At 38.1% G+C, this 12,500-nt stretch overlaps 3 protein-coding genes across 3 annotated transcripts in view; 2 read left to right on the top strand and 1 right to left on the bottom strand.

Moving 5' to 3' along the window:
* Positions 1 to 1,372, top strand: part of LOC137993134 (WD repeat-containing protein 31-like) — a 14,491-nt gene extending 13,119 nt beyond the window's left edge. The window contains exon 11 of the mRNA XM_068838818.1: positions 883 to 1,372. Coding sequence (XP_068694919.1) covers positions 883 to 976 — 94 coding nt within the window. The 3' untranslated portion in view covers positions 977 to 1,372. The remainder of the gene's footprint in view (positions 1 to 882) is intronic.
* Positions 1,373 to 3,321: 1,949 nt separating this feature from the next.
* Positions 3,322 to 11,547, top strand: LOC137993135 (acyl-CoA-binding domain-containing protein 6-like). Its single transcript, XM_068838819.1, has 8 exons — positions 3,322 to 3,615; positions 3,776 to 3,840; positions 6,503 to 6,620; positions 7,494 to 7,591; positions 8,550 to 8,652; positions 9,896 to 9,985; positions 10,542 to 10,572; positions 10,912 to 11,547. The coding sequence occupies exons 1-8, from the start codon at positions 3,472 to 3,474 to the stop codon at positions 11,061 to 11,063; spliced, it is 801 nt and encodes a 266-aa protein (XP_068694920.1). The 5' UTR covers positions 3,322 to 3,471; the 3' UTR covers positions 11,064 to 11,547.
* Positions 11,548 to 12,237: 690 nt separating this feature from the next.
* The window catches only part of LOC137993136 (delta-aminolevulinic acid dehydratase-like), a 39,428-nt gene continuing 39,165 nt past the window's right edge, over positions 12,238 to 12,500 (bottom strand). Inside the window, exon 12 of the mRNA XM_068838820.1 lies at positions 12,238 to 12,500. This exon is cut by the window's right edge and continues 473 nt beyond it. The gene's annotated coding sequence lies outside the window, so the exon portion shown is untranslated.

Genomic DNA, 12,500 nt, shown 5'->3' on the forward strand with positions numbered 1-12,500 from the left:
GACTTCGTTCCGCATATCGCAATAGTTTAGAGAGAAGAAGGTGGATGAAAAAGAGTACAGTTTCTTCCCAAAAACTGCTCGCCACCTGTTTGAACTGGAGATCTCGAATTGCCTGAATGACATTCGACACATTGAATATATTCGGAAAAAATGGCGGCATGAAATACGCACACACAACGCTCGACTGGTAAACGTACAAGTAGGCATGTGTGAAATTAAAATTAACCCCGGTTCGACCAGGTTTGCGTGACAAGACACTTCTTCAAAAGTAACCAATGTTCGACCTTACCTCTGGCAGTGGGTTGCATTTAACCCAGGTCGAACCCGGGTTAGCAGCGTTCACACGACGTTAACTAACCCGGGTAATTTGAACCCGGGTCAAACCGAGGTTAGTTTATGCCGTGTGAATAGGGCTTAAGTTGCTGTGATTTATTTCAAGATATGAGAAAAGGAAACGAAAGGAAAGGAACTTTATTTGTCTAATCTTCTATTGCTGGAGCACTAATTGGGGTCACTGTAAATTAAAATTAATTAACAAGTCAACGCAAATCAAATCAAATTTTGACTTTTGAGGAGAGGGGAAAACCAGAGTACCTGGAGAAAAACCTCTCGGAGCAGAGTAGAGAACCAACAAACTCAACCCACATATGGCGTAGAATCCAGGAATCGATCCTGGGCCACATTGGTGGGAGGCGAGTGCTCTCACCACTGCGCCATCCCTGCACCCCGAGTAGTAGAGCCAAATACAGTAGGCTCCCGATACCTCGAACCTGAAGCTGACCAACACTTAAATGTTAGGAAAAAACGACAACGCATGCCCGGCTGCCTTAGTTTATTCTTGATTCTTTAAAGTATCGATTCATTTATTCATTTCCTCCGCAGTATCTGTGTTGCTACGACAAATATGGGCGTATACCACTGTGTACTTGACTCGTGCAATGGAACACCACGGTTGACCAAGTTGAGTCATTTTTAAACTTGGCATCTATCTAGCTAACGCGAATAAACGCGAGTTATTTAATGATCACCCTAGGATGTCAGGAAACCACCAAATTCGTTTCCGTTTATTTATTGTCATGAGAAATGGACGTAGAACACTTTCAATCAAATTGACTTGTTTTGTACATTTTGTAAAATAAGACGTTGTAATTCTTTATAGTACAAAAAATTAAGAATAGGTACAAAGTCAAGGATTCATGAACCTCAAGATAAGTCAAGGTTTCATAAGCCAATACCTGAAAGTAGAGATTGTAAATGGCAAAGTGGTATCTGAGAGATTTTGTCAGAATTAAAAGCAAAGGAAAGGAAAGCATATGGGGTGCTAAACTCCTTAACGCATTATCATCATTGCCTACTTATCATGATTAACATGATTAACATTATTGTTATCATCTTCATCATTAGTCGTAGAGTTTTTTTTCCCTTTTTTTTGCAATAATGAATCAACCGATCAATAAATTATTAAAGTGTGTTAATTCGGTATCGTTGCATGCCACTGCATGTAACCCCGTTGAAGCATAACACAAATGAATCGGGTTATGTACTAATTGGGAAGCCCGGTAAATTTGATTTTATCCCACGAGTTGATCAAGGTATATTGAACCACCGTGAGAAAGATTTCTAAGCTGTTGTGGAATTGTTAATTGGACATAATTAGGTACTATTGTGGTTTTGACTTGTTTAAATGCTTCGCCCTGTGTAAAGGAATCGTGGTGGCCCGCGGATTCCAGAAGATTAGAATACACTAAAGTTCTTGCTGGAGCAATTAGCGATCCCGAAGAAGAATTGTTTCAAACACAAATCAGCTTCATTTCCAGCTCTTTGAAAGCTCCTTCTCGGCATTTGGATTTTCATTGTGAATGGGACAAGTCAGAATTCACAGCCAGGATGCACAGACTCAGACGTTGAAAAGGCTGTCTCGGATTTATTTCACTTTAACGCTCCTGGGCCCAGTTGTTCGAAGGGTGGATAGCGCTATCACTATCCAGCGGATAAGAAAGAACGTTTAAGAAAATTCGTTTTAGGTAGCGGTAATTGGAAGTCATAGTTCAAACCCCTCAAGTTAATTGTGAACTTCTAAGGTTCTATGAAAATACTCCGGAAGATACGTCGGACAATAATATTATTGAATACTTTAAACATCTTAACAAACAAATGCGTTTCTCTCTTTCTTCTAAGCTGCGGCACATACCTATATAGCGTATGTAAGAGAGTACCAGCCCCCTTCCCCCCCCCCTCCCCCCGGGTAGGTTATCCAGTGGATAGCGATTTATCCAGTGGACAGTGCTATCCACTCTTCGAACAACTGGAGCCTGGAGAAAATGATTTATTGCTTGAAGGTCCACCCGTAACCAATGCTGTTGCAGCGAGTAGGCACTGGGTAGATGTTAGGCTCGATTGCCAGCCGCTGTTTTGGCAAATGAGCCAAGGCTCACTCCCGAAATCACTGCCGTCTCTTCTCGGGGAAGATACCCGAATTTGATTGAGCGGCGGAAACCGAGCCTAGGTAGGTCTCATAGAACTTTAAATGCCACCACTGAAATCATTATAATTTCACATGATGATGATGATGATAATAATAATAATTATTATAATTATAATTGAATTTTGACATTTGGTCTGTGTGTGTTTGTAGTGGGAGATTAAGTCGAGGGGAATACATTGAGGGCAATATGTTCCATTGTTTTGCTATTGTTTCAGCCCCGCTCCCCCTGTTACAATTTAAGCCGCTCCCAGCTCCTCAGACAGTTGACAAAAGTGGGGGGCTATGTAATATATTCCCCAGACAAAACAAAGAAAACCCAGCCAATTAATAAATATGAGAATAAGCCAAAAACGTATTCCGTATATTATAAAGGTAAAAACTCTTCAGCCTAACAGTTCGTCTCTTTTGTATCAGGTTTTCAAAGTTCATCTCTTTTGTTTGTAATTTAAATTATGTATGCTCTAGGTATGCTCTTTGTCATGAAGCTTTGAGCTTTGTTGCTAAAAAATTATTTCTGGGTTAAAGTTAGTTTGCACAGAGGGTAGGGGCGACTAATCGGTAAAATTACACAGAATCAACTGCACTCACTGCCGTGAGAATCCTTCAATGAAGTAGCCGCATGCACGTTACCTTTTAGGTTAGGGACAATTGATCAGTGCTAAGGACAGGTGATCAGTGCTAGGGACAATTAATCAGTGCCAGGGACAGTTGATCAGTGCTAGGGACAATTGAACGGTGCTTAGGACAGGTGAACAGTGCAAGGAACAGTTGATCAATGATAGGGACAGGTGATAAGTGGTAGGGACAGTTGATCATAGATAGGGTCAGTGGTATGTACAGTTGATCAGAAGTAATACGTACTTGGCGATATGGACGACTATATGCTAGGCGATTATATGGCATACTGGCACGAAGTATATACCAGTTTTAGGGGCCTATCGTCACCAACATGTACGTCATGTATGAGGACAGAGTGAAAATCCAATATGGCGGAGTACTCCGATGGAGTACGTGTGTTTGTTGATGGTGAAGATTTAGAAGGGCTTTTTCACGCAGCAACAGAATTCGTCAGAACTCTGAAGGACATAAGCGATGAACAAAGGCTTACTTTCTACGCTCTTTATAAGCAGGTGGGTTTGTTAATCTTTGTGTAAAATGTTTGTTTGTTTTTGTCCGTTAACTTTGGTTCAAATGCTCAATCAAGTTGGTGCATACAGTTCAGATGCAGATGCTCGAAATTTCCAGACCTACAATATTTGATCATACCTTTCCTACGTTATTCTTTTAAAGGCAAAAGAGGGACCTTGCACGACATCAAGGCCAGGCTTTTGGGACCCAGTTGGTAGAGCAAAGTGGTTAGCTATATAGTAAAACTTTTGGATTTCTTCTAGAGATCTAAGACTAAAGGTTATTTGAATTCACGTATTCTTCAGGATATCACGGATTAAGACGAGAAGTATCAAACATCCTTTCATGTTGGAAGTAGAGGGAAGGGTACCTGGTTGCAGTTTTCGTTTTGTTAACCTATTGACACCTCAAAGCTCCTTCCCCCCCCTCAAGCCCCCATTGACGAGTAAAATCGTCTGTCGTTAGACAGAGTAAAATCTATTAAGTCACTCTCAGGGGTCAAAGGATTAATAGGCCACTTTCAAAAATACCATGAACAACTTGTCTCGCAACATTGTTGCATTGCAAGTTGAAACACTTTGTTGCGCGTATAACCGGGTATGTGACCAACTTGTCTGGCAGCAAAATACAGTGTTGCAAGTTGAGACGACTTGTTGTGAAAAGTAGACTCGAGTTCTACTTTCTGCAACAAAATTAAATTTAGTTCTGTTGCTCATATTACCACTGATGCCTAGTTGTGTCAAGTTTGAATTCAACGCTTGTGATTGGCTGTCAGCGAAGCGCGGCTATGTGGCAAAAAAAAAATGGCGGACAGAGAAGACGAGCTTGAAGCTGTTGAAGTAGACCACAAACTCTCAGAAAGTCAGAAATTTGCCCTATACAAAGACCTCGAGGGCTATCGTAGTCTTTGGGACACCTCGAATGTCCCTTCAAAAACAAGCAGCAAAAGCAAAAAGGCTTGGAGAAACTGTCACAAAAATACAACTTATCGCCTGGCTGTCTGAAACGACAGCTTCATACTGTGAGAACTTTGTTGGCACGGGAAGTTAAGAAGGAAAGTGACGGCCAGAAGTTGAAGTGGAAGTTCTTCGAAATGTTACATTGTGGGAAAGAAGATTTTCTTTCGTTCGCCAAGGGCAAAAGAAGAAAGTGAGTGGACAGAGAGAGACACACAGCAGTTGATAGAGTACTATAAACAAAATGACATCTTATGGAATCACAGCCTCTCATCCTACCGGAACAGAAACTTGAAGGGACTGAGCTACACAAAGCTTTCTGAGCTTCTCCTTGGTGGAAGCCACAACGAAATTAAAAATCAGTGGAAGTGCTTAAGACCATGTTTAACCGAGAGGTTAGAAAAGAGGAAGACAGCAAGATCAGTGGGACTGGTACGGACGCGGTGTATACATCACAGTGGAAATAATTATCTAAAATATTTGATGTTTATCAAGGGGAGTGACGATGCCGTCCTTTCTGTTTTAACACTTGATCCTAAAGAAAATGAGAGACCGGCAAAGAAAATTAAAGCTGAGAAGGCGAAAGATGTGGAAGAGGTGACTATAGATGTTTAATTTATTGTATTTTTTTAAATGCATCGAGGCACAGCAAAGAGCATTTTCATTTCATCCAGCACCTGGCAAGTAACCTGACTTCTATGATCATGAATGGTATATGAAATGAATCATATATGATAACCTGATAACCTGATAACCTGACTTCTGGCTGTATTTTCGTTTTTGGGGTCTCATTTGCTCAGATGCCAGATCGACCGCATGCTGGCAGAGGCCGGTGGACCACAATATCGGTAACTTCCATCCCTTACTCCTTGTGAATAGTGTGTGGGTTCTTTAACATCCCATGTTGTTAACTGGTATAATTTGAATAGAGGCCTTCAGTTTATAGTCCTTATCCAACAAGACAAGTTTGAAAGTCAAACCATTTGGAGATGTCATGACAAAGGCAGCACTTTCTTCTCAGTTATTTAAGACCTTGAATGGATTCAAACCTGCAGCCTCTCACACAGTAGTCTGATTCTCAGACAACTGAGCCAACAGGTCACCATTATCAATATTGCACAATGGTTTATCAGGTTGGAACAAGCGGTATCAATATTGAACTATGGTTCATCAGAGTGGAACAATGACAACAACAGGTGGCATCAGCAATGTCTTTGTTATAATGTAAACCAAAAAGAACTTTGACAGTAATTTAAAATTTGCATTTCTTTTGCATGTATGTATCTCGCATATATTTAGAACCCTTTTTTTCTTTGATGTTTACATGTCATGCATGAAGTGAAAGCAAGCACAGCAACATGTATGTCATGTATAGGGTTATACAGGGTTACTCAAACATTAGTAATGTTTTTGTTGCTGTGAGAAATATATTCATAGAAAGTAAACAAATAATATTACTGGTATTAATACTGGACTTTGCGCGAAATCAGCAGTTGTGACCCATGACCAAGCTTATGGAAGGCTTAGGTCTGTTCTCAAGTGACGTCACAAATGCTTTTCAGTACACACTGGACATGTACAACAACCTTTAACCCTTCAACTCCCAGTGGCCTTTTACTCTGTCTAACGCCAGACAATTTTTACTCTGCAATTGGGCGCCCCAAGCTAGGGCCTTATAGGCTTAAAACTGGTGGTTTGCAGGCCCTCCTTGGCTGGACCAGTGCTATCAATCTTACTGCTCCCTTAAATAAATTTAATAAACAGGTTTGTCAGTTGAATTACTGTTACGAGTTATTGACGTAAAATACGGTTGCGTTGCTTTACTTTACTTTTACCTCAAAGATGTATGCATGCTATTTATGGAATATCAGACACTGTATTACAAAAACAAACAAAAGGCATTTCCAAACTTGAAGTGTTCTGACCTATTCAGGGATTCTTGGAAAAAGCTTGGGAAAATGCCTCAACAAAAAGCAGTGGAGCATTACATCCAGGAACTTTGTGATTTAGATCCAGAGTGGGAAGAGAAATATGCTGTAACTGATGACTTGGTAAGCTACAAGTATGGAATGGTATATAGATGTAATGCTTGGACAGAGAATACTGATAGTAATAGGATGGAGCAAGAGGGAAAGAGTATACTAATGTCTTCTGGTCAGTATGCCAGGTCGTATTTCAGCTGTACGCATGCAGAGAAGGGAAAGATCATCACATTGTTAATGAAGCAACTTAAGCAGAAAGAAGGCTGACAAAATCCAGGGTTGAATCGGCCTGGAAACCCACAGCCATGTGATTGTGCTGCACCGTGCTCTGTCATTAAGGTATAAAGACCTCTTTCATTTCACTTTGACCACCACCTCCTACCAGTTGACCAATTCCCAGATGGCTATAGCTCAGTAGTGGAGCTGTGTGCAGCACAATTAAAAGGAAAGGAAAGGAGCTTTATTTAAATGTCAAATCTTCTAGTGCTGGAGCACTAATTGTGGACACTGTTAACAAAAATGAACTAATTAATGCAAGTCAAATCATATGTTGGTTTTTGAGGAGAGGGGAAAACCAGATTACCTGGAGAAAAACCTCTTGGTGCAGAGAAGAGAACCAACAAACTCAACCCACACACAATGCCGAGTCTGAACTGAACCCCAGCCACATTGGTTAGAAGTGAGTGCTCTCACCACTATGCCAGCCCTGCACCTTAACCGTTCATGCCTTTAAGTCCTGTTCAAGGCTGGACTTTTTCAGGCTTCTTAATCATTGCTTAAGTTGATCTTTGACATACATGTTGCAAGTGGTTACATCTGCCTTTCAAATTTACAATGCATTGTTTTGGCATGCATTTGACCTGAAATTCATTGTTTATCTGGAATTCTCCCCAAGATGAGTGTTGGTAGTAAAAGTTTTTTTCCTTAAACTTTTGTATTCAGACTGTGAAAGAAACTGAAAAGTCTGTTCACATGCAAACAATGGGAATTGCGGTCAGCACTTTAAGAGGACAAGATGACCATGAAGATGAATTCATTAGGTAATTTTAGGTAAATGGTACAATGTACAATCCACTCGGATGTTCAGTATGTCCTCATTTGTTTGTTTATGTCAATGACTCACAAGAGGCCATGAGTTAGAGTCTGACTATTGACTGATATTAAAGGTTTGTGAAACTCTTACAATAAGTGATAGTAAAAGTGAATGTTTCAGCCATATGCCATCATCATCAGATTAAATAATAATAATATCCATAATTATAATTTCATAAATTACAGTAAAAATATTTGGTGGATCATTATTAGGGCGTTAATTATTCCATTGTTACGTGATTGTATGTTTGGAGTTTGCATTGTCCTAGGGTGTTGTATGTGTGGCTATAAATTAAAAATATAATTTGTGTTTATTTTAAAGGCCTTGTAAATCAAGGGAGAATTAACGTGGCTTTTTGGAATTATTTTGTTGGATTTCAGACAAAATTTATGTTTTCGTACTTCCCCATATATCAAAATTAATGTCTCTACAGTGTATTTTTTGTCCCCAGAAAAGACAACTGCTCCCATTTCAACTTCAGTGGAGGCCATATTGCCCTAGGTCTTCTCATTGGTCAAACAATAAAATGAAAAGTCAACCCTAAAGAAACTACAATAGGTTGGGAAGGAAAACTGGTGCCATGGCAACAGCACTATGGAGCCATTTAAATTAATTTTATGTTTTACTGGTGCCAAATTTGAAGAATGCCACTCTAATATTTCCAAAGAGATAATTGCATTTTAAAATAAATAAATAAATAAGTGAAAATCACAAGTAGTCCTATTTTGGAACAGTTGATGACATCACAAAACAAAAGCTTGAATCTCCTTGAAGCATCTGTTAATATTCTTTTACCTCACAGTCTCTCTAAGACAATAAAATCTTTCATTGCAAAAGTTAGGTGCTGTTTACTGATAAAAGTTTTATTATCAAATGAATGCTGTAACACTTTTTTTACTCATCAGTGATGATAAGAAATCAGTGTTTGATTGGTGCAAAGAAGGAAATGTTAAGAAATTGGATGCCTTATTGATACGAGGAGACAGTGTTAATGCTGAAGATGATCAGGTGAGTTGTGAATGAATTAGATAATTAAGTGATCAAGTGAAGCTATGATCTTCGCAGTTATGAGCGCAATTTTTGCAATTGTGTAGAGAAGCCTGAAAAATTCAGGACTTCAACGGGGTTTGAACCCGTGACCTCGCGATTCCGGTGCGACGCTCTAACCAACTGAGCTATGAAGCCACTGACGTTGGGAGCTGGAATCGCGAGGTCACGGGTTCAAACCCCGTTGAAGTCCTGAATTTTTCAGGCTTCTCTAAGCAATTGCAAAAATTGCGCTCATAACTGCGAAGATCATAGCTTCACTTGATTTCATATCCGCAGTTCATATATGATTCATTTCATATACCATTTCATCAATTAGATAATTATGTGTATTGGTATTCAATTTTTAAATTAAATTTTGAATGCAAAATACAAATAATTTTAATTTTACAGCTAAAGTAACTTGCTCACCTCTCAAAGGTGACATTTTTTCACTAAGAACACACAAAAAGGAAACAAAAGAGAAACACTGTGTAAAAAAGACCCAGTAATATCAAAGAACAAATGGAATTTTAAGGTAGTGAAGAATGATTATAATATTATGATTATTATGAAGAAGTTTTCTCATGTTCAGGATCTATGATTTTTGACCTTTAGCAAGACAAGGAAACCTGCAGAAAACTAAAAATTAAAAAAAAAAGGACCAAGATTGAATGGTAAATGAATGGAACATTATCTTAAGCCGATATTTTCACAGGCAATGGCTGCTGACTGAGATGTTTCAACCTGAATACGAGTATAGTGCACACATGCAATATGATACAATACTGTTGTATTGGAATATATCAGACTTAGCAAATGTAGTACAGTAATAATAAGAACTTTAAAATAGAAATCAGTACAAACTGTCATAATTATGAAATAATGACAAAAAATACATAGTATTGCAGAATACTTACGACGTGTGTGGAAGGATTTAAAATGAGAAAGGGGAAAGGGGTGCATAGGAGTTTGGACGCATAGGAATGAGGAATGCAGGATTTTACTAAACCAATATCCCTTCGCACTAAATGGCGTTCAACCACCACCAATGCAGCAGAGTAGAGTAATTCCCACATCATTATCAACATTGTTTAGTCAATGACATATACCCCAGGAAGTGATTCCAAATCCAGGCTCATATATGTACATACTCAAAATAATAAAATTATTATTGTAAAGCTGTTAGACTTTAACTTATTTTTGTCCTTATGCCTTCTACCAGGGAATGACGTTACTTCATTGGGCATGTGACAGGGGCCATGAGGATGTTGTGAGATATCTAATAAAAAATAAAGCCAAAGTAAATGCACAGGTATGAAGTAGGTACAGTGCACGTACATCAGGCAGTTACAGGGTGGAGGTGGTGTGAATTTTTTTTCAGATCATGAAAAGTTTGCTAATCTTATTATTGTTTCTTCTGCTCACTTTCAAGGTTTTAATTAAGGATGGAAATGGTATTCAGTTAAATCCCAAGATGTGACTAACCTACATTTCATCCTTCTTTTGTGCATGAAATTTGCTGAGGGTTGAATTTTGATTAAGAATTCACAGTCGCACTAAAAACCGTTATGCGTGATGACGTCTGACCAGCTGATTTTACCACAAAGCCCCTAATTTGGAAATCAAGCTAAGCCTTGTAAATTTAGCATGAGTTAAATCCCAAAGGAGAAAACCCATGTGCAAACAATATTGCATATCCAGATGATGTGAATAATTTTGTGCAATTGAAGCTTGGTGGTGAATTTTTGAGCATACATGTATGCCATCATCATGCATAAGGCCTATTACCTACTGTTCCTTCAATGATGTAAAATAAATTATTCTGAAGAATTGAAATAATTACCCATCTTTTTTTGTAATAAATTTAGGATGCTGATGGCCAAACCCCATTACATTATGGTGAGTGCATCTAATACTACAGTATTTGAACCAAAAACCTGTTCAATATGTTGTTTAGTGAAAATTGCACTGCAATGATTTTGTGCTGGTTCATTGTATGCAAAGACTTGGCACTAATCTGATTAGCAAACCCAGCCTGCAGGCAAAAGATGACATAGGCAAATCGCCAAACTCACTGTAAAAAATACCAGCAGGGCTCTAATGTATTATAAAATTATAAATAATGGTAATAAAAAGAAGTTCTAAAGGATATTACAATGAATGCAAAATGTTGGGAACTTCTTAAAATGTAAAAATAATATTATCAGTTTTTAATACCACACTTGCTTCAAATTGCAGCTGCCACATGTGACTTTTTGTCAATAGTACAAGAACTGTTGAAATCTGGAGCAGACTGTTCGATTGCAGATATTGACGGTTGTCAACCAAGTGATGTTGCAGATAGCCCAACAGTAAAGGAATTACTAGAAACCAGAAATCAAGAGTCCTAAGTTATTAGCAATGTTAATATTGATGAAATTCTACCAACTGTAAACATGATTGTAAATTATAATTATTATGTATAGGCTGCTTGAAAAGCTGAAATTAATTTAATATTTATTTTTTATATTGACAACATGAATGCCCTCTTCTCTTTGTCCCTTTTCTTATCCTCTCGTAGATTTTACTCAGTCTAAGGCCAGGCAGTAATTTTTCTTTGTCAATGGGAAACCCCTCTGAAGGCTTAATTTTAATTCCTGCCATTTTCAGTGTCTGCAAACATGGTAAGATGGTTTCAGCAAGTTATGCAGCCCTTTCCTGTACATAAACTGTCATGGAAAATGGCTGGAGATTATTAATTTTGAAAACGAATTTTAGGGGTCACTCACCCCTTATCTTAATTATTGGAGAGAGAAATCAGTACATCTAAGTGAAATGGGTTTTAGAAAGAAACTATTAAAAGTTTCACAATAAAAAGGAGTTCTATTTGCATTACACTGTGCTATTTGTGTCTGAATTTACTACTTGCACAATCCCATAATGCAATTCGTTTTGGGGGGGGGGGGGGGGGGGGGTTCTTTACATATCCTGTTCACAGAAGCATGATAGTCCCAAGAGTAATTAACTTGTATTGTTTTCATATGAAGAACCCCGCAAAACCGATTGCATTATGGGGTTGTGCAAGTAGTGAATACTGATATTGTTCCTTACACAAAAGCTTAAAAAGTTTTCAGGGTCAAAATCATAATGCCTACTGCTGATGTCAAAGGTGCTATTTGTAGTGTGCATCAATTTTAAAATAGGCTGAAGTTAAGGAAGCAAGTGCTGAACCGTAAACAACTGGCAAACAGCACATTAATTACCAATGTTACTAATGGCAAAATTCAGTCTGTCCCAGGTCAAATTGAAGAACATTAATTTTTATAAAGTCAAACTGATAAAATAACGATATCTTGGTCACAAGACTAGTAGTGAATGTTATTCAGTTCTAAGGCTTAACCGAAATTCCAATAGGCAGAGACTCCTCCTGAATAAATTATTATTGAAGGGAGAAATTTACAGGTAGACCAACTCACTGTTGGCTTCTAAACATAACATTGCAATTTATTCTGTTGACATAAAAAATTCCTTGAATTCAAGAAGTCCATTCAATGTTAAACTAAATTCACTCTACTCACACATGAATTAAAAAAATAGCAGTTATTTATTTTCTTAATACCTATAGTGGTGCTGTACCGTAAGATTTGAAACATTTCACCCTATAGTATATAAATATGAATTACATCAAAGTACTGCTTGCCACATGATGAGCACATAAATAGATGCTTACTAATACAGGGTTATTTTTGCACGGTTTAAAATTATGCAGAGAAAGTAGATCTTAGTAAGTACTATTGGTATCCAAAAAGAAAATTGGGGGGAAAATTGGCATTTTTCAGAGATAATTA

Source organism: Montipora foliosa, chromosome 2, assembly GCF_036669935.1.
Source record: "Montipora foliosa isolate CH-2021 chromosome 2, ASM3666993v2, whole genome shotgun sequence".
In the NCBI taxonomy this organism is placed as follows: domain Eukaryota; kingdom Metazoa; phylum Cnidaria; class Anthozoa; order Scleractinia; family Acroporidae; genus Montipora; species Montipora foliosa.

Excerpts from the sequence above, each read along its gene's own strand:
- LOC137993135 (XM_068838819.1), top strand. The coding sequence starts at position 3,472 with ATGGCGGAGTACTCCGATGGAGTACGTGTGTTTGTTGATGGTGAAGAT. Across the intron at positions 8,653-9,895 it reads TTAATGCTGAAGATGATCAG|GGAATGACGTTACTTCATTG; the intron begins GTGAGTTGTGAA and ends GCCTTCTACCAG. Across the intron at positions 9,986-10,541 it reads AAGCCAAAGTAAATGCACAG|GATGCTGATGGCCAAACCCC; the intron begins GTATGAAGTAGG and ends TAATAAATTTAG.